At 40.1% G+C, this 21,432-nt stretch overlaps 1 protein-coding gene across 4 annotated transcripts in view; it reads left to right on the plus strand.

Annotated features, from left to right (window-relative positions):
* LOC141964680 (fibronectin type-III domain-containing protein 3a-like) overlaps positions 1 to 21,432 on the plus strand; it is a 50,230-nt gene that overhangs the window by 21,116 nt on the left and 7,682 nt on the right. For 3 of the 4 annotated variants that reach the window (XM_074915355.1, XM_074915356.1, XM_074915357.1), the window contains 19 exons: positions 3,049 to 3,124; positions 4,336 to 4,412; positions 8,277 to 8,511; positions 9,785 to 10,057; positions 11,420 to 11,475; positions 12,657 to 12,811; positions 13,085 to 13,144; positions 14,823 to 14,961; positions 16,028 to 16,081; positions 16,802 to 16,923; positions 17,015 to 17,189; positions 17,427 to 17,513; positions 17,809 to 17,947; positions 18,504 to 18,572; positions 18,772 to 18,890; positions 18,995 to 19,100; positions 19,715 to 19,890; positions 20,637 to 20,750; positions 21,235 to 21,384. In XM_074915355.1, the coding sequence (XP_074771456.1) occupies positions 3,049 to 3,124; positions 4,336 to 4,412; positions 8,277 to 8,511; positions 9,785 to 10,057; positions 11,420 to 11,475; positions 12,657 to 12,811; positions 13,085 to 13,144; positions 14,823 to 14,961; positions 16,028 to 16,081; positions 16,802 to 16,923; positions 17,015 to 17,189; positions 17,427 to 17,513; positions 17,809 to 17,947; positions 18,504 to 18,572; positions 18,772 to 18,890; positions 18,995 to 19,100; positions 19,715 to 19,890; positions 20,637 to 20,750; positions 21,235 to 21,384 (2,382 nt within the window). The remainder of the gene's footprint in view (positions 1 to 3,048; positions 3,125 to 4,335; positions 4,413 to 8,276; positions 8,512 to 9,784; positions 10,058 to 11,419; positions 11,476 to 12,656; positions 12,812 to 13,084; positions 13,145 to 14,822; positions 14,962 to 16,027; positions 16,082 to 16,801; positions 16,924 to 17,014; positions 17,190 to 17,426; positions 17,514 to 17,808; positions 17,948 to 18,503; positions 18,573 to 18,771; positions 18,891 to 18,994; positions 19,101 to 19,714; positions 19,891 to 20,636; positions 20,751 to 21,234; positions 21,385 to 21,432) is intronic. The other variant, XM_074915359.1, reaches the window with a different exon arrangement.

Below are 21,432 nucleotides of genomic sequence, written 5' to 3' on the forward strand. Positions count from 1 at the left end.
GGGACACCTGAAGGTGTTGACAGATCTGTGACTCCTAGCACTACTCTGTCGTCTAACTTGGCTCAGTTTGACTCATTAGAAACACTCAAGCTTCCTGGAAATTTTCCTTGGTGGAAGGTAGATGGAACTGCATTTGCTTCATTAATTATAATGAGTCATTCCTCTAAGACATTGCCCCGTGGATTCCTGAAATTCCAGTCTCTGAACTGCTCCTACAGCCCTGTGATTACACTGCTTACTTATGATCCTTTTCGCTGAGTTCACTTAATAGTTTCCTGAACTGTTTGTGAGAACTTCAGTTAATTGAAACCTGTTCCGAAGATCTGACACGTTCAGAGGCTCTGCGTTTCTGAAAGGATCCCTTTTCTGCCTCTGAATTTTCTTGCCCTCGAAGATGAGACTTGCTGTGAGGTTTAGTACGTGCCTGTGGAGCCCAGTCCCCTGCTAGTGTCCTTCCCCAGCAACGATTCTTCACAGCAGCCCTCCTCTTCCCTGCTTCTTTGTGCTCTGCCAAATCCCCAGCCCATTATTGCCAGTTTTCTTTAAATAATTAACATTGCTTCTCTCTCTTTACTCCTAGAAGTTCAGTAGCATTGAAGTCGTAAGTTTACTTATAGACTGAAATGACAGATCTGCTTAAGTTTCAGCGTTTTAATGATGCCATTTTAAAAAGTATTATCTCCCATCTGTCCTTCTCATGGAACCCTAATAAATATTGCTGACTGGCGAGTTGGCCTTCTCAGGGGGTTTTGGTCTTTTACTTATGTCAAGAAGCAACTCATCTACCTAAAGTTCTCCTGTACTGTGAACTCACTGGAGCAGGGTCTGTGTTCACATATGCTTCTACATCCCTCGTTAAAAAAGAAAAGCTAAGGTTAATACAGCAGCATGCAGAAGCTGCAGAATCAGCGTTGGACAACATCTATGGCTCTGCTGGTTTTTGTTTCACACCCGGCAGTTTAAATGTAAGAGATCTGTGCAAACCTCAACCCCTTTCTGTGCTGAAGTTGCAACCGGGAGTAGGGGGAGAGAGAAATGGGAGATGTAAGCTGTAACTTCAGGAAACGTGGGTATGTTTGCACTTACTCTCTTACATGTTAGCTGGAGAAACGTGCTTTGCTTAATGCCAGCAAAAGCTACGTGGGAAATTCTTTGGAAAAGAGTAAGTGGAATTGGTTAAAATGCAAAGTTTGAATGAGGGACGACACAATCTTTTTAAATCTCATTCTTTTCAACGATCTTTTTATTAATGGCCAATATAATAGAATTGAGGTGTACTTAAATCTGCAGCTGATAGGAAATGGGAGGAATTGCAGGCGTCTTGGAAGCCTGAAATTATTTTAATTACTAGCAAGATAATCTAGAAAATCAGCAGCAAGTACAAAGTACTGCGTTTAGGTAGTCAGCTTCTCATAAGGAATGACTGGTTTAGTAGCAATCCTTTCGAAACAGGGATGAATAAAGACTACAAGTGGAAGTCATCAGTGTTGCACCGTTTCCAAAAAAAGGCAGATACAAACCCCAAAGGGATTTATGTACAGTGTTTGTCATCTAAATCACAGAAAACAATCTTTCTTTTATTGGTGCTTTATTCTTTATTCGTTGGTGGTTAAGACATGGAGTAAGGGTTCAGGCTGAAGCAGGGAATGTTGAGGTTGGATGATAAAATCTGTAATGATGAGGGTGGTGAAACTGGTGCGGGTGCCTGGGGAGTTGACGGAGCTCCATCGCTGGAGATGCAGCAGCACAAAACAGACAGGCTCATTTATTAACATCATTTGTAGTTCATTTTTACTGGGAGTTAGGCGACTAGGTGAGCTCTTGAGGTCCATCTACCTGAGAGAAATGTCATTCCATGAATAGTATAAAAATATTTTATAAAAATCGAATGAAAGAAAATTATACTTCTTGTGTTTCATAGCTAATTTTACAAATATTTTATTTCAATTTTTGCATCAGTCTTTCTTCTTTACGTGCTAGCTGTCACCAAGGTGGAATTTTGACCATGTAAGTAGAGTTCTTACATGGCCAAACCCGTCATTTTACTGAAGAATTAGACCTGTGTCTATGTAATATAGTAGAATCTCACTGCAAAATTCTTGGAGTAATGTTGCCATGTTACAATAAAACTGAAGCACAGCTGCCAGTATTTTACAATACGACTGAAACACGTGGTAGGAATGGGGTAGAACGGGGGGTGCTCATTCGTGTTACCCAGCACAAGGGAAGCGGTGCTGTCGGCTGCCCAAGGAATAATTCTGGCAGATGTCCACGTTGATTTGTGTGACAGCGAACACGGTCGTGTCCGCGTTGACCTGCGGAATCTCACTGCTGGCTGTATTTCTTTAGCTGCAGGATTACACAAACGTGTGAGAAAATACACCTGATCTTTCAGGAGCTGTAGAGCAGAGGTGGTAGCCGTGACCTGCTTCACCACCTCTTCTACCCTCCTTCCACCCTCAAGGGACTGCATATGCTTTATTAAGTTACTCGATAGCATCAGAGAATATATTGTCAAAATACATACCAGCATGCTTTCAGTGAAAAGACATGGCTGAGTTTTGGGCAAAGCATGTTTTTTCTTTGTTTCTCATCCCCCTTTTTTTTTTTTTTTTTTTTATTTGCATCCTGATTTGCCAATTTAGCCCTGAAACTGCAATAATCTCATAGGCAAAGCTTGGAAAGCAAGGTGAATTTTAGATAATTTATTGCTTCAGTAAAAGAAGAAAAAGCAGTGTGAAAACACTGAAAATAAAAGCTTAATTAAATGAGTGTATCAAGGGAAAAAAGCACTTCTGGTAGGAATCGGAGAAAAATACCCATTATGCAAAACTAATGGGTTTATGCCAAAGTATGAAGAAATGTCATTGTACCTGTCAGTGTTTCTCATCTTGCTTTTTTTACTCTCTAAGGTTGCCAAAACCATATTGTTTTAATCCAGCATGTGGGTATAAGGGAGAGATGGGGGGTTTTCCCCCAGGTAATTTCTAAAATTAAAAAAAAAAAAAAAAAAAAAATCACACCTCTTCTGTGCTTTGTTTTCTACAGGTTATTCTTGTACAGGTAAACCCAGGTGAAACATTTACAATTACAACTGAAGATGGACACATTCAGTGTATTCAAGGTAAAAGAACAACTGAAGTACTGAATCCAAACATTTTGATTCTGCAAATACCACAGAATTACGGCCAGTATTTGTTTTTGTAACGTCAAATGTGTTTTTATATGTTCTGCGATGTAATAAATCAGATTTTTCAGTTTGTACTTAAAGCACAAATGAGAGACAGCACTGGGAAATTGCCAAGATTCCCCGCACCTCTGCAGACTTTGCTGCTGATTTATAAAAGGCGGGCATCTCAAACGTCTTCTCAGAATCCTAACACATGAATTTACATGGGATTTAGTCCACACTGATCTAAACAACTTTAATAGATGCTGTGTGACCTCACTTTACTGTAAGGTAGTGCCATTAGCAGTCTGCTGATACTGTGGGAAGCGTTGCTACCCTCTGTGTGTGGCTACAAACTACTTTGTACCTTCTGGGTAAGTGACAGAACTGCAGATCTCAGTCGGGTCAAAATATCTCCTGTAAGTCAAGTTGAATTTATCAGTACTTCCATTTTTGGAATGTTTTTCACTATTTCAAATTGTATTATATAAATGTGTCTATTCTGCTTTCATCAAATCCCGGACAGGAGTACTTTCTTTCAGCTTGATGTGGAAAATAATATATTATTACTTTAAAAAAAAAAAAAAAAAGTTGATAGACCCAGCTGTCAGCATTACTATGGTGCCCATGTCGTTGCTACAGACTTTTAACTGTCACAAAATAAGAACTAACATTTATCTATGCTGATTTTCGTACAATTAAAGAAATACTTTTGGCTGTCTAAGCATGGTGGTTGGGATAAATCTCATTGTTTTTTGACAAATAAATATACAGCCATGCTTATATTCAGCAATATTATCTAAAATTCTGGATGCTTCCTGAAAGTTATTAAACCATACTTAATATGTATTTTGAGTGTGAAACTGAGTTATTCATCAGTGACATAAATTACATGATTTTTCTTGATGGAAACGTGGTACAGTCATTTTATTTTTTAAACTCACAATCCTGAGGATTGAAGTTTCTCTCCAAACTGACTTCTTAAATGGATAGTTTAAGCCTTGCTTCTAAATCCACTTGTCTAAAAGTAGTTCTGTAAATACAGAGTTGGATGCAGTTGCTGGCTTTTCAGGCACCGAAGTGAGCCACCACCTTGGGAAAAAAAGGTGTCTCGAGAGTTTGTAAAAGCCTTGTTTGTTAAAAAGTGGCACCTTGTTACTTCTCAGGTCCAGCACATGTTCCTATGATGTCACCAAATGGTTCTATGCCGCCTATATTTGTGCCTCCCGGTTATGTATCTCAGGTAAACTTTAATTTATTCTTATATTTCAGTATGTTTGTGGGTGTGGCTTTTTAACAATAAGGCTATTGATTATTTTAGCTGGAACAGCTGCTAAAAGCATTTCTAATATTTTTTCCATTGAACTTATCAACTATTTATTGTAGGCTCAATCACCTTCTGTTCCCTTAGTAAAATTTGATCTGATTTTCAGGATTTTTTTAAGCACTACTGCTAGGCAGTAAGAGGTTACTTCCAGCAAGACAGTAAGTGGCTCTGAATTGGCTGTTGCTTAAGCTCCGTTAACAGGATCCACGTCTTGATTTTTCTTCAGTCCTGTTTCCAAGGTGAAAGTAGGTGCCTGGGTCATACGAACAGCCGCAGTTGCCTGCAGCGTGCTGAGTGTCAGAGGACTGATGAGTACAGAGGGTGCTTAGCTCTGCTAGAAACAGTCTGATGGGAACAGAGCTGGGGGCAGCATCGCAATTGAACGTCGTCTCACGCACAGTGTGGATACGAGACTCGTGTTTCTTACACTGAGGTTATGTGGGTCATACACCAGTATCACTCTCTCATCCCTTAGGTCTTTTGTTTTGTTCCTGGCCTGCGTAAGATACTTCTCTTTAATGTCTTCTCATAATTCAGATTTTTCTATTCTAGTATAACTATATGAAAGTTTCAATGCCCCTTTCTTTCCCAGCTCTGATCTCCTTAACATTCAGTAAAACACTCTACTGTTCTAGCAGAAGTGTGAAGAGGAGTGTTAATGCTGCTGACATGTGCCTATGAAATGAGCAGGACTCTGGGCTTCCCTCCCAGCTTTACTTTTCTATTCTCGCTGATTTTTCCACCCCTCTGTGTTGTTAAGTCATAACAGATCAGACCTGCATGCGCTCTTTGAACTGTTACTAGAGATATTTGAAGTTACCAGTTCAATTTACTTTTAAATTAATGTATTTTTAAAGGAAACTAATTAAAACCAAATGTTTAAACAGGACAGACTGTTTCTCATTTTCTAGTGATGTTCAAAATCGGGAGTTTTCTGAGTAGGCTTGAAAAACCTTGTAACTGTATGTTCTTGAGTTCCCCAAGCAGTTGTCTTTTCACATACAGCTGCCTCTGCGTTCTGTGCTTCTGCTATTATAAGTAGGTACTTTCATGCAGACCCTGAAGAAAGATTCCCCAAATAATTTATGCATCAATACGAACTTGAATCTTCAGTGCAAACAGTGTGCACAGCACTGGCAAACGCTGAGGTGTACAAACTGAAAAATACGTTTGTTCTGTGTTTGTTGTCACACAAAACTGGGGGGGGGGTGGCGGTGTTTTGTTTTGTTTTCCCTTGATCGTTATGACAGGGTTAGACAAGTTTGAAATCAACTTTATTCAGAGATTGGGTTACTTACACTGTTCCTGTCAGTAGATGAGACTTACGGTTCCCAAATCTGGAGGAGCCCAGGGATAGTTACGCTGCTTTCTGCCAAAGTGGAATGAAACGGTTCAGTAGTGGATAACGGGGACGTAAGCAACTGTGAAATCATGTGAAAGTCTCACTGTATTAATGTATCCCGTCTACCCCAAACTATGCCATGTGTTCTTGCTTAATATACACATAAAAGAGTTAACATAGCCATCCAAATTTGCTGTGAGTTTTGACTTGTGTATGTTATAGCGTGTGCACGTTATGCAATGTAATGTGGTTCAAGTGGTGTATTTAGTTCCCTTGATGAACCCAAAAAGCCCCCCACGTTGATTCTAGAACAAAGTGTATTCAGCATAAGCTTAGTCTTAAGTGACTTCTTGTAATTTTTTTTTTTTCTTCTATTTAAAGTCTGGCTGCCTCTGAGGTCGCCTCACAGCTGAACTTTGTCATAGCACTTTCTGAGTGGACACATTCTGTTTCCCTTCAGCAGAATAATTTCTCATTAGTTTGCTCTATCTTTTGCCGAGGAGCTTTTCAAAATGTACTTTTGGCATAAGCAGTCTTTCAACATCCGTAATGCCTTCTTGGCCAACTAGGAAACGCTACAGTGTTTTCTTATAGCCAAACTAAATATGCTTTAAGAGAGGATCCTGAAGGACCCAACGGGATAAAACACACGGCCTGCTTTTGCATAAACGCTTTCTTTAAATGCCTGCAAATATAAATTGTGTATATTTTTAGTAACAGAAGGTGACATAAATAAGTTGAAATCTTTTAAGAGCACATTCTAGTTTGTATGATTTACTTCATGGACTGCATTAAAAAAAAAAAAATTTGCATCTCAATTTTGTATGCCAGCCTGCAGCTGGGATGTGCCCCCCGCTTGCATCCGTGGATAATATTTTCTGCTGACTACATGATCCGTCTCTGTTAATACCAAAGCACTGTAAGGCCCTGCCTAATAGCGTTTGTGATTTGTATTTTTAAATGCAACTCGGAGGAGATGACTGATGCAGAAGGAAGGAAGCATGAAGCTGCAGACTAATTTTAAACCGATCTAAGAAAAATGCCTGGTTTTCCTACTGAGACTTGATGAATTTTTAAGTGTCAGCTTGCCTTTAATATTGAACATTTTTCTATCATTGATTTTTCTTTTTCGATTACACCGCTCGTACCTCTTTAATATTTTGTGTGAGGGAGAAGAGAAAGCAATTGATTTGTTGTCTGCCTTTAAATAGGATTTAATACAGTCTAGTTTGCTTCTGAGTCAGAATTCTTGTTAGATACAGTCTGAATTTTATGCCAGTGGACTTCTGTATTGTAACAGAAGCAGCAGACTGGAATATGACCAGATGATTTCTTTGACAGTCAACTCAGAAGCCTTTGACCCCATCAGAACTGTAGGTGCTGAAAACCTAATCCCTCAGATGAGTAAAATGGGCTATAACCCCAGAATGACAAGAAGGCAGTGCAGGTGTTCTCTGTCTGTGCTGTGAACTCTGCCTGGAGAAAGGACCCTGTAAACCTCAGCCTCTGGTTGTCTGTTCAGGGTGTCTTAAAGATGAGATTAAACTGGGCATTTTTTTACTTCAGTGTCATCACTGTTTAACATGTCTGTTTGTGAATCCTGCTCTGGTGTTGGTTTTTTTTTTTTGACCTTGTCTTTGAAAAACCTGTGTTCTGTCCAAAGTCTCTTCTCAGTTTTAAGGTTTAGAGAAGAGCTGTTGTATAAGACCTTAACGTACTTTAAATTTACTGTAGGAAAAGCAGTACATTTTGATATTAATTTATTTCTCACTGGCAGAGGTAGACTCCAGAAGGAGCCTATATATTGTCAGTTTAGGACACACGCTTCGAAGTCTGCATGCGCATACATATGCATGCGCCGTCTTAGCATCTTTTTATCCTAGTGTTCAGACACGCAGACAGGTTCCTTGTCTGAATTCTCTTAGCCTGTGGCAAACATGAAATATTTTGACGTTTGGGTTGGGCTGGATCATAGCACAGGCCAGCGGAGCTGACTTGTAGTACTTTGTACTTGCCACGGGCGAGGAAGGCGTACGCAGACCCGCGGCGCGGGCGGCGACTTGTGCGTGCACTCGCCCTGTCACTCAGGATGTGGTCTAAAGCAGCTCTTCTGACTGTAATTACGAGCAGACAGGGAATCACACCCCGATCAATTCACGTTCCTTGTTGAAAAGTTGAGAAGAATATATGCATTATTCATAAAACACAGATTGCTGAGCACTTTGGCGTGTGAGGCGCAGCTTCGCGAAACTGACTGCCTCAGACTCCAGTTCCTTGCAGTAACACATGCTGGGTTTCCACTGGAATTCATTTCGCTGTGTATATCCCTGACTGCCAGCTTGTGGGTATAAACTTAACCTTAGAGATACTTTATTAAGCATACAATATTTATAAGATTGTTATTGTACTAACTTTCAGTTTCTTCCATTGCACGACAGGTGGTGGAAGAAAACGGCGTTCGTAAAGTGGTGGTATTGCCACACTCAGCTGAATTCCATCCTTCCATGCATCCTCCTCCTCCTCCTCCTCCGCATGTGCCACATTACATGCATCATCACCACGCGTTGCTTCCCCACCCCCCTCACCCAGTGTACCCCCCGGTTCCTGGCACGGGAGAGCTGCCGCCGCAGTTCCTTCACCAGCATCCACCACCACACGTGTTTCAAGAACAAGGTGAGAGCTTGGGTGGTGACGAGAAGGCCTGTCTGACTTCTGTCAGCAGCTCTTTGACACGTTTCTGTGATTTTTTTGGTGCTAGTTATTAGGCTCCTTGAGCCTTACGTGTGTTACAGGGTGTCCTAAAATACACTTGTGTGTAAGGTATCGTGGAGCCTGGTCTGAAGGCTCTCTACGTGCACAGAGTATCATTGTATAAAGTTTCAGTCTTCTGCTATTCTGTTTTCAAGGATTTAATGAAAAAGCAGTAACTTAGCAGTGTTCTAACACTCTATATTTTTTCATGGATCCTTCCTTTTGTTACTGTAAAAGCCACAATGATTCCTTCGACCTTTCTCTAAAATTGAGCTCGCCAAAACTCCTGTTTTGTCACAGCCTGGGCACGAAGTTTTTTGAAAATGCATTTAATACGATAAATATGGTTTTTTGACTAGACAGAGACAAAATATGACTGGGAAGAAAATAAAAATCTATATAAACCAAAAAACCCATAATAATCCACGTTGGAGAATGAAGTGCACATCCACTCTATATGTAAAATGTGAATGAAGCAATACTTCCCTGGAGGACGGGTCACTGCTGAATTCAGCCAAGCCGTAAGCCTTATTATGGAAACAGGCATTTAACACAGAAAGAAATGAGACTGTGTAAGGCCATTCGCTATCTCTCTCAAGCTTAAATTGGTAATTAAGCTATTTCGGCTCATGTTTAGGGTAGAATATTCAGTAGCACCCAAGCTGTGTTTTAAGAAGTTTGGGTCCTAAATTTGCTTATGAAAATGTGACTGTTTGGCTATATCAGGGAAGAAAGGCAATTGTAAGGCATAATCTTGAGCAGCTAACAAAAGAGAAAGGTCTGTAGAGTTAAATTTAAAAAAACCAAGCAAACCAAAGAAGCGCTACCAAACCCTAAACTCAGCAAGCGATCAAAAATAATGTTTAAGAAAAAGAAAAAAAATCAAGGTTAGATATGAGTTAAACAGGAAAAATGGAAATTTGCTTGCAGATATTTTGCATGTCTTAGCATTTAACTAGCATTGACAACGTGTCAAAACAAGAATTAAACCTCCAGGTTCATTCTTCTACCTGATCTTTGTGCTCATACACTGATCAGAGCCCAGTCCATAAACTGTGTCGGGTGAAGTTCCTGAAGTCTAACGGAGCTCTACCAGTCAGCAGTGCAGCGCGTGGTGGTTACTGTAGTTATTCTCCTAACTCGGATGTCAATTAAATTGTACTGACTAATGGAATAAGTTCTCCTTTCTTCATAGAACCTCGTTCTCACGGAAGGACAAACTTCATTCAGCGAGATGAAAGGAGTCTCAAAATGCAAGAACACCTGAAGAAAAGACTAAAAGACAGACAAGCTAGTGGTCATACTAACAATAAACTTAACAGTCCTCCATCTTCACCACATAAAGTTGTTAATTCTCCCAATGCAACAATTCCAAATGGAAATGGAAAGGGACAGCAAGGGGCAGGAGGACCACTAAAGCAGAAGCAGATAGGAAAAACAAAGGGCAGTCCAGATGCAGAGATGGGAGGTAGGTTCTGTTGAAAGGGTTAAAAAAAAACCCTAGTTTTATTTTTTTTTAACAGAAGACGCTATAAATTCATTGCAAAATAGTTTCAGAAAAAAATTAATTTGTAGATTTCTTTGCGTGTTCAGGGTTAGAGAAAGCCTGAAATACTTTTCATTATATTTAGATTTATTTTTTTTTTCCCCTCTAGAAATCTTAGTAATGTCAGGTTTGTTCATTTGAGATTTACCAATAAGGTTTTGGGGAAGATGTAATTTTAAACCTTTTGTTTACTTCTCTACCTTTCCTGACCCAGGACTGATCAATATACCAAGTAAGAACGACCTGTGGGTACTTACATAAAAGCTTTGTGTCATTCTTTGTGGTACTTTTCAGAAAACTAGCAGTTACTTAAAACTTCCAAGAAATAGGAAGGTTGGAGCAACTGTACAGGTTGCTGTTGTAATTTCAGTTCAGTGCATTATTTTGCTCAAATAAATGAGCTTTTTAATGGCTTATGGCTATTTACTTGCACATACTGAAATACACTGTGTCCGATATCTTTGTCTTTCCTGTTGGTTTGTAACAGTGTCGCTGAAATGCACGGTTCCTTATCATGATTCCTTAAATGTTTAGTGTTTTGTGTGTGTCTTAAATCCAAGTGGTCTTGTTAAGCTGCAAGATCTAGTCCTCATCTCTGTCACTGTTGTATTTGATGCTTTGCTTAGAGAAATAAAAGAACTCTCTGTCTGAGGAAGTAAGAAGGGGTGGAAAGCTTTTCTCCAGCTTCTTTCAAGGACAAGAAATACACTTGATTAAAGAGTTGTCTTAATACAGATTTATGGGAGGGGGGGAAAAATGTTTTTATTTGCAGGCAGAATAATATCCTGAATTGTTTGGCGTGGACAATTGTAAAGACAGGATTCAGTTTTCAGGTGTAACCCTTTTGGTACTGATAGGTATTTTTAGCGTGCAGTTTTAATCAGGCTTCTTCCAGATTGTGCCCAGACTAAGAGTTTTGCAATAGAAATTCAAGGAAAGCACGTACAACAGAGAGATAAAATCTTATTGTCATTTCTTTAACACCTTTCATATTTGGAAGAATGTTTTTGTGTTGTCACAGAAAACCCATTTATGCTCAGATTAGGAAAATACACCCTTTGTGCAGGATGTACTAAAAGGGTTTTTGTAACACTGTTAGCTTTGGATAGTTCATGTTTCTACCCCTCATGCAGCCAAAACAAACAGGGGAAATGAACTTTGCACAATAAGTACTATTGTTAAAGTCCTAATGAGGCGAACTCCATCTTGTGGTGGCATTTTTTGTAACAGACGCGTTTACTCGGGGGGGGGTTACAGTAATCTGGTTTGTATTTGAAATTTCAGAATCTGACACAGAATCCAAGAAATGTGATATTCACTTGAGCATTGGCAAGCCAGTCGTAAGTATTATCCTTAAAATACCATTATTTTCTGTGCATATACTTTCTGTAAAATAACGTATCTTATTGATCTCTTTCTTTTTCTTAATGGTTTGGTTTTTTTAATAGAGAAAATGTATTTAGTTGTCAGAGTTTATAGCTGGGAAAGGGCAACCATGTTATGGAAACTCACTATTTCTCAACTTTCTGAAACAGTCTGTCTTGCCTCAGTTTCCCAGTCTGTAGGCTGAGAATATACCCCCTGCTGCATTTCTCGTGTATGTGAGGGCTTTAGTTCCTCACAAACCTGCTAAACTAATGGAAGTCTGTCCACTCTTGACCACCCTTCATTCAGCATAGAGGATTTAAGAATATTGGGAATAAAATTTACAGAAATAGATCATCTTTTTATGTTACGATTAGAAATTGGAGCAAATATTTGAGTATTTACAGGCTTATTTAGGAAGTTGGAGTCTGGTGACGTTAATTTAAATGGCTAAAGGCTAAAACTGCACTGATATTTTTGATCTTGGCATGCTTAATATGAAACCCTCTGCGTTATCTGTACAGTAAGCATGGTCTTATTTTGCTCCAGCTTTCTAGCTGTTGTTTGTCACGGTAGTGTGTTTTCACCGTTGCTTCTGACATCTGTACTTCATGCTAACAGAAGGCTTTGTTGACTTTGTCAGAGAAAATCTGGAGGATGGGAATGAAACAGCAAAAAACTTAAGACTAAAAATTTTAGTCATGAGCACTTAAAAATCAGAGCCTCTTGCTCACCTATAGCTTAGTGGTTAAATAAAGATCATCATGTGAGGGAGCTGTCATAGAGTTAGAAATTTAGGCCATCTGTGCCTAAATAGAGATCTGGTGTCAGTGTTGAAGACTCCAAATCTGAAAATTTGCTCCAAATGCGTGATGCAAACAGTGCAGGTGAAATAGAAGTTTTCTCTTCATACACTGAGACAATGTAATGTGTCTGTATGTTTGCGTAGTGTTTGAAGGGAAATCCTTTAATGTATTTTTAGAAATGAAAAGAGAAAATAATTTCAATTCAAATAATGACTCGATATTTCCGCTACAAAGGTAAAGAATTCCTCCAGTGAGGAACTTCATAGGCAAACTAGCGACACCATGTTGTTAACTAATAAACCTTTTATTACAGAAAGCAAACTTACTTGCATTATTTATGCTTTTAATAGGTTTCTGATATACAAGCAAGATCAGCCGTTCTGTCCTGGAATCTCCCAGTTAGTTCACAGAATGGAGAGAGCCATAGTCATAGTCCAGCAGCATTTACATTTGAAGTAGCAATATCCAACAGTGGTAAAAATGGAAAATTTAAATCTGTCTATGTGTAAGTTTAGTTTCTTCATTTAAGCACAATACCGATGTTTAAAACCATTAACCAATCAGCAATCTCTCTATCAGGAGCTGTTTGTTGACTTGCAGACCTACCTACTTCACATGAAATAAATTTTAAGTAATATCACTAAGAGTTACATGGACAATGGAAAACGTGAAAATTAAATGTGCACTACGTGGTTTTGCTTTTCAATAAGCTTTTATCCTTTAAAGTGTAAGGAAGAGCTGTAACTCTTTTTTTTTCTTTTTTTTCCCCTTTTCACAGTGGGGAAGAATTAACAATTACAATTCCTGATCTCAGACCAGCAACTGATTATCATGCCAGGTATGTTGCCGGGAGTTAAATACTTCATGCTTTTATTGATGTGTTAATTACAAAATTATTGTGGCTTCACGAAAAAGCAACTTGAGGGATGTTCTGGGAAAATATCATACTACGGACACTACTGTTGCTATCTAAATTCCTACTTATCTTCAAATTTCATTAAAACGTCACCTCATTTTCTTCCCTACTATCTTCTCTGTCTTACCATGTTTCTCAAATACAAACTTTTAAGTTTTCCTGTGGTACTTTTGCAACAAGATTGGACTCAGTGGAAGAGGTTGTTGTAGGCTGAAGGCAGTGGTAAATAAAATAATTTAGCCTTGAACATGGATTTGCAAGTCTGACTTATCAGCTTGATTTGTAAAGCTGCTTCTCTAAGCTGCAGGCTTCTGTAGCAGTACGAGAAGGGAGGTGGAAACTGGTTGAAATGGGGAGAAGTTAGCTGCTGTGTTAGGAGGGGACGAGACGTGACATTCAAGAATTGCCACGCAGAGTAAACAAGGGTTACTGGGGGTGTTTAACTGGCCAGGAAAAAGACAAGCTGGTTAAACAAGCCAGGAGAACATTGTGATCCAGCAGCAGAAGGGAGAGCCTCAGCACTTGGGCACAGAAGGACACAAGTTTTGAGTAAACTGAAGCAAATTCCTATTCTTAAACTGCAAAAGAGCCCTGAGTGTGTTAAATACTCAGCACAGCTCTGCTTGCACCATGCAGCATAGTGTGTGGTTTGTGGTCTTGCTTTCCATACAGGCCAACTTTTACCTACAATTCACTCGGCCAGACAGGATTTCTGAAAAATGAGTCACAGAATCACTCAGGTTGGAAAAGCCCCTCGGGATCAGCGAGTCCAACCCTCAGCCCGACTCTACAAAGTTCTCCCCTACCCCACATCCCCCACAGCTCATCCAAATGACCCTTAAACCCCCCCAGGGATGGGGACTTCCCCCTCCCTGGGCAGCCTGTTCCACTCTCTGACCACTCTTGCTGGGAAACATTTTTTCCTCATGTCCGGTCAAGTCATTGCTTTTCAAAAACAAACATAATTGAGCGTGACTGTTGTAGAGATTCTATCCCATTCAAAAAATTGCACTGATAAACGTGACTTAATTGCCTGAAGAGCTGATTTAGCCCGGTTTAGTATCTGTGCTCTTGCACAAGCATTGTCCATATTTGAATCTCAAGGCCTTTTTAGCAAAAGGTTAATTTTCAGGCAGGTATTCTGCTACCATTTGGTAACACTTGCTGTAGTTTTCATTGTGCCTCCCACCTGTATTTCATCACTACCATATCCCCGCTGTGATCGGTAGTAATTGTAAGTGAAAGATGCCAGATGGAGTCTTTAGGATCAGTAAGTACTGACGTGAGCTCCGTCACGCTGCTGAATCCCTGAACACGGGGCGGGGAGCAGTGCTCCTGGGCATCGCCTGCTAGAACCTGGAGCGACAGCATCGACTCACTTTTTGTTATTTCTTCCTAAACAAAAAGACATTGGAATTGTCTTTTAGAATCAGTGATGTGAAAGAAGAGTGATCAGGCACTTGTCTCCTCTAACATCAGCAGGCTGGGCTTGTTGCAGCCACCCACTTGTGATGAAATGTGTGGTGAAAGCTGGCAACTCTCTCCTTAAATATTCAGGTGGTAATGCAGTAGCAACATTAATTGATTGTCCTCTCTTCAGAGTTTCAGCAACCAGCAGTTCCATAAAAGAATCCATTTCAGAATTAGTGAGTTTCACCACAGAAAGTTGTGAGCCAGACTGTCCTGCTGCGCCGAAGCTGATTAACAGAACCAAGAACAGCCTGAGTCTGCAGTGGAAGGTGAGCGGTCGGGTGTGTTCACGTGGTCTGTGAAGTCAGCTGTCAGTAGCTTAGCGTGTACTTTAGGTGTTGGCTTTCAGTTGCTTAGTTAAGACTGAGAATTGAAGTCATGATCGTTTCTTCTTTCTTTCAGTGTTTACTTAGTTTTTCACGTACGGCTTCAGCGTGGTATGAGTTGCTGGCAGCTCTCTCTAAGTAACAGCAGGAAAGTTCTCTCCTGAGCTGGCAGCATGGGAAAGGGTAGAGCGGTTCTGGGTTTGCTTGGCATTCCTGGATCATAAATAGATGTAACTTAACATTATAACTCATATAATAATTCATATGAGTTCTTCTAGTTACTCTGACCCATTCAAAGTCAATTTCTTCGACTAGTTTGTAGATCTGAGTTTTTTATTCTGACTTCTGAATATATACAGTATCTGCAAAGACTCGTTGGTAACTGTTTCCTTGTCTTTCCCCATTCTCCTTATGACTGTGCTTATACTCGGAAAGCAGTTTATAGCTTAATGACTTTAAATTATTTGTATAATCTGTATTTCAAAAGCGCAGTTCCCAACCCATACGTCAGCAACAAGCACAGATGTTGCTCAGGCAGTTGGTGAACGCACAGTGCAAGGGCACAAGGAAAAAGCTGTAAGAATACCATTGGCATTATTCATAAAATAAAACTATTCATAAGTTCATACTCTATAAACTGTCAGAATTAACAGCAGTAGTACAGCAGCCTGGAGAGCCATCGGGAACAAGGAATTAAACTAGTTAAAATACCAAAATACCTGCTAGTTTTTACCCTTTCTAAACCCACTTTACTGGACACGTGCATCTGTGCCCACAGGAGAGTTTGGGATTATCCCAAGTGTGTCTGTGGAAGAGGAGGACTGTTCTCTACACCTGCTGCAGATTCCTTTCACCTCTACGCTAAATATTTTGTTTTAAAAGGCAGTTGGAGTATATTATATTCCATTGTTAAAATGTTGGGGGTGGTTTTTTTTTAACTTGCAAAAATCTTTATGAAAAGTACAACTGTTTTGATTTTAACTTTTTTTCATTGTTTCTTTATTTTCAGTCCTCAAATGACAATGGTTCCAAAATAACTAATTTTCTTTTAGAATGGGATGAGGTAAGACCTTTTCTAGTGAAAAAAAAAAAAAAAAATCATAATGACATCTGTAGACCAATTATACTTAAAAATACTTTTTGCTTAGGTACATCAGCTATTTTCAGTGCAACTGTCCAGACAGTTTTAAAGGGACAAGCCAATTAAAAAGCTTGAATCGGATGACGACTATTGCAGCAATTCAGGTGGACAGTTCAGATCCTCTGAGAGGACAGTGTAAAACTCCCTCGTTTGGCTCTTGTCATTCAGAGCATCGTTAATTCCTGTGCTCTCTTTAAATCGAGCATTTGGCTTGTGTCTTCAGTAGCTGTCACAAATGTCACTCAGCTTTTGAACTTCTTACTGAAATGTAATCCAAATTAAGAAAAAAAAACCTTCAGAAATGTGGTTTGCTTTCAACTGCAGTCATTTATCACCATTTTATTATACTGTGGTGCCAAAAAATAAATGGATGTCTCAATCAAAATGTGGTTTTACTATGGAGAATGCTCAGGATTACCGTCAGCATACTCAGTATGGCCATTGTGACATTAGCTTTTTACATTCTTTCAGCTTACTCTTTTTTAATTATTACTAAACTAGTGAAATGGCTAAATTTAGGCTTAATAGGTTAAATAGGAATAGGTTAAATTTAGGAAAATTTAGAGTGAAGAAGTTGACCTTAGCAGGGAGCATACAGTCCTCATGCAAAAAGTGACTCAAGTTGTTCTGACTTTTTTAAAGGGGAAGAATGGACCCTTCAAAGAGTGCTACTACGGGCATTTGAAGCAGTATAAACTTACCAAACTCTCTCCTTCAACAAAATATTCGCTCAGATTAGCTGCTAAAAATGATATTGGAATGAGGTAATGAACTCAGTGTGTTGTATCATTGATTTTTCTCATCGGCGATGTCTGCCATCATTAACATTTTTTAATAAAACCCCAACTTTTCCAGTGGGTTCAGCGAGACGGTGACCTACTATACAGCAGGAATTGTCCCACCAGCCCCGTCGCCCCCGGTGCTGGTTGAAGCAGGAGTGACCTGGCTGTCGGTGAAGTGGAGCCCCCCAAACGGGGTGTCTTCAGATGACTCTCTCACTTACACTTTAGACGTGGAAGAAGAAGGTTCTGTAAGTGCTGGGTTTTCTTAGTTCTGCAAAAAGCCTGATAGTGCTTAAATAAAACATGAACTCTGTGTTTTACTTTCAAATAAAATGCTGCAAAATACTCCCAACAGTTGGCACGTATTGCATGTATTCATGCAACAAAGATGAAGTTCAAGCTAAAAAAAAAAAAATGTGATCTGTTTTCTGTTTTCTTGTGGAAAATTAGTGACTGTGTGTGTTCTTACTTTTCCCCCTTTACAGGGTTATGGTTTCCAACCACAGTACAATGGAGATGAACTCTCATGCACTTTAAGAAACCTGAGGAGGAGTACATCCTATAAGTTTAGGGTTTGTACTATATTTTGTTCCTAACTTAACTCTGACTGTATATGCTTTCATACAGCTAAGACGCTTTCTATGGAGACAGCAGAGAATGACCTGCAGTACTTTTGTTGTTACATTAGGTTTTGGTGGAATCATCATCCAAACCAGATTTTTTTGCAGTAGCTAATTTTGTTTTCTTTTAAATTGTTGTCTTGTCTTGCAGTTTTGTTTTGTTTTTTTTCACAGAAGAATTTTGTAAATCACTATGCTATTACTTGCCATGAAACAAAACGTTTATTACCTATTCCATTCATTCCAGCTCTTTGCCTACAACAGTGAAGGAAAAAGCAGCCCTAGTGAGGTGGTCGAGCACAGCACCAATCCTGACAGACCTGGGCCACCGAGTAAACCGGCTGTCAAGGGCAAGATCCACTCGCACAGCGTGAAGGTTACGTGGGGTAGGTTACCTTTACGCCGTGTTGGGGTGCTCCTTACACCCCTGTGTACCTGCAGGGGCTCAGCAGGGCAGGCTGGAAACTGGAGGCGAGCTCAGGCTCATGAGCTGTCCTTATCACAGGAAAAACACTTAACATTACCAAAAAAAATTGCAGCTTGGTTTGTTTTGGGGCTGTAGTACAAAAGTTATGTTTTAGTTTATTTGTTTTTGAGAAGCAGACAGTGCTATTGGCTGTTGTAACGGCCTCTAGATTTACTGCAATGCTTAAAGAATTCCCCTGTGCTCTTAAAAAAAATGAGAGGTGATGCCTGAAGCTGGCAGTACTTTCCTAGTTACTCTTCCTGACATAATCATGATGAACAATAGAAAAAAAATAGTGTTCTGGAAAACAAATTGTGAACATAGAAGTACACAGTTTTCTGTTCCTGTTTGAATCGAGCTTTCTACTTGGATGTATTCTATAGTGAATTAATACGGTCTGTGAAAAAGCTCGTAACGGAATAACGCATTGGTTTTAAATCTCCTAGAATTTCTTTTAAGGCATTGATTTCTTTCAGAACCACCCAAAGATAACGGAGGATCCGACATTTCTAAATACTTTCTGGAAATCTCGGACACATCGGTTGGTAAGCAGCCATCTCTAAGTACTCGCTCAGCTTGTGTGCTCGCTCATTCAGTGCCTTCATGTGTGTCTGTTGGGTTGTGCCTGTTCCTGGGTAATCTTTGATATTAGATTCTGTGCCTTGACTATTAATAGTTGTGTGAGAGAATTTTCAGAGTTGATTTTTGCAAAAGTTTTGTAGCGTATTTTCATCCTTCCCTCAGGAAGTAAATGGGACACCCTTTACAGTGGTTCACAGAGAGAACACGTCTGTGATCACCTCAAGCCCGGCACCTCGTACAGAATGAGAGTTTATTGTGTCACTAAAGGAGGCGAAAGCCAGGTGAGAAACATGAGAATAAATCTGCTCCTGACAACCATTTCTCTTCATGTTTGAGTGAAACATTGTTTGTGTTTCTACTCTAAAATAATGTGTGTTGCTGCTAGGCTTCTGATGTTACGACTGTTACAACATCAGCTGTTCCCCCTGGACCATGTCATGCTCCGTGCCTGGCAGGCAAAGCCAAGCCCAAGGAAATCACTTTACAGTGGGGTAAGTGCCAGCGTTTCTGAGCAAAAGACTTTTCTGATTTTCAAAGTCGTAACACAAATGAAAAATCTGTAGAACTCTCCACAGGGGAAAAAAAATAAAAACATGCAGATGTAGTCCGTGTCCTTAGTGATTTGGGTTTTTAAAGCTTGTGAACCACCCTGATACGGTGACATGCGCGTGTGCAACCATGTGGTGAGACCTAAGCAGACATAAATGGCTTCCAGTGAGAGCTTGGTGGCGACCTCACTGCTGACACGTGTCTGGCAATTCAAGAATCAGCCCTCCTTTCCTTATTTTTATCTTGGTAAGGGAGATAATGAAAAAAAAAACCCAACAAAGATACAGTGTTCTTTGAAGGAAATTTGTGAAAAATATCTGGAAAAAACTGATGAATGCCATCTTAAACTAATCTATCAGTATCTGAGGGGGAAAAAAGCAAGTTTCATAAAGTGTTTCTGCTCAGACATAGGATAAAAGCCAGCACTCTTAGCTTTCAGAACCCATCTGACTCACCTTTTAGCTTGAGAAGGTTTATTAGAGACTGTCAACATAAAAAGTGCTTCGTGAAATAAGTAGAGGAAAAAAAAAAAACAAAACCTCTTTTTATTTCCTAGGCCCACCAGCTGTAGATGGAGGTTCTGACATTACAGAATATATTGTAGAGATGGCAAACTCTGACCAAGAAGAACGCAGACAAGTGTACCAGGGTCCGGCATCTGAATGTGTAGTAACCAATCTGCTTCCAGGGAGGACGTACTGCTTCTGGATACGGGCAGCAAACAGAGTTGGGGTAACCACGGTGCTAACAAGATCCATTCTTTTTTTTTTTTTTAACACAAGATATTTTGTAGCTTCTGTGTCCTGTCCTAGTTCTGTTGAAGGAACAAAATTTCTTACAGCATAAAAAAAGATAATTTGAAGAAGATTCATTAAATTAGGGCTGAAGGAAGGACAGAATGTCCCTGACTAAGGGGACGTTCACTGTGCGTTGCATTTCTGTTGTCATTACTGTTGGTACTTAAGGTAACTCGTCCCAAGTTAGTGCTAGACATTCTCTTACTACTTTTAGTCATTTCTTTGCAGTCTAAACCCTCCATTTCTGGCTGTGAAATAGCCACTTAAAAGTTTGTGCCTCCAGAAATTGCCTTACATTTTGCAATTGGCGTAGCCTCTGCAGATGGGTGGTGTGGGAAGGGTATTGTGTAGAGAGGGGTGTGTTCAAATAATGCCAGGTTTGGACAAGGTTGGGATAAATGTTGGTTGCATAAAAGTCGTTCTGAAACAGTACCCAGCTGCTTCTGGAAGCCAGATCCTGACTAGAGGGGAAGGAGGAGTTACAAAACCGTAGCAGTGGGAGGATTACAGATATCCTGTAGGCACGGGGCCAGATTATAAACTGCCTGAAAGGAATTTTAAATGCTGCTGTGAAACTAAGCGCTGAACTCTTCTATTTATTTCTCTATCAAGTTAAAAATAATTTGTTTTCTTCAGCCTTGTGAGTTTCTACATCAGTTTTTGCTTTATACTTTCTTGCAGTTTGGCCCACACTCCGACAAAGCAGAGATCTCCACGGCTCCAGGACCCCCTGATCAATGTTGCAAACCCCTGATAACTTGTAAAAGTGCAACTTGTGCTGTAGTTTCCTGGGAGGTAGGTGCTCGTGATTCTCAATAATACGCAAATGAATATTTTGGAGTTGTAGCGACACGTGTATGACACACAGAAATGGGAGAAATAAAAAATGCTGAGGTGGAATATTTGAAGCCCATTTCTTTATAGGGGTTTACGTTGGTTTTGTGAATTTTGTCAGCTGTGAATTTCCATTTTAACTAAATAAAGTGACGTTGAATCCTCCTCATGGTATGGTAACTATCATATATTTAGTTCATCCAAGTGGTAAGAGATGGTGAGTCATTCAGAATTCTGGTCGGTGTTACAGCCATGTGTCTAGATGGAAACCTTTTAACAAGCTGAACTCAAAATCCTGCCCTTGGCTGTGGGGGAGGAGACCTCGGGTTTCAGCCCCAGTGCTTCTCCTCCAGTGCCTCCGTCGGGTGTGACAGGAGATCACAGCGGGGTGGTGGATGTGCCTGTGTGCAGTAGCTGAAGGTAAATTTATCCCTTAAACCCCCAGAGCCCGGCCTGCAACGGCGCAGAGGTCAGCGAGTACAGGCTGGACTGGGGACAGGTGGAAGGAGCGATGCACATCGTTTACACCGGCCCGGGCCAGAGCTATGAAGTAAAAGGTCTGACACCTGCAACCACATACTACTGCAGAGTCCAGGTATGAACAGCCATTGGTCACGTGTTCCTAAGCAAAGGAACAACTACG

This window comes from Athene noctua, chromosome 11, assembly GCF_965140245.1.
Source record: "Athene noctua chromosome 11, bAthNoc1.hap1.1, whole genome shotgun sequence".
In the NCBI taxonomy this organism is placed as follows: Eukaryota; Metazoa; Chordata; class Aves; order Strigiformes; family Strigidae; genus Athene; species Athene noctua.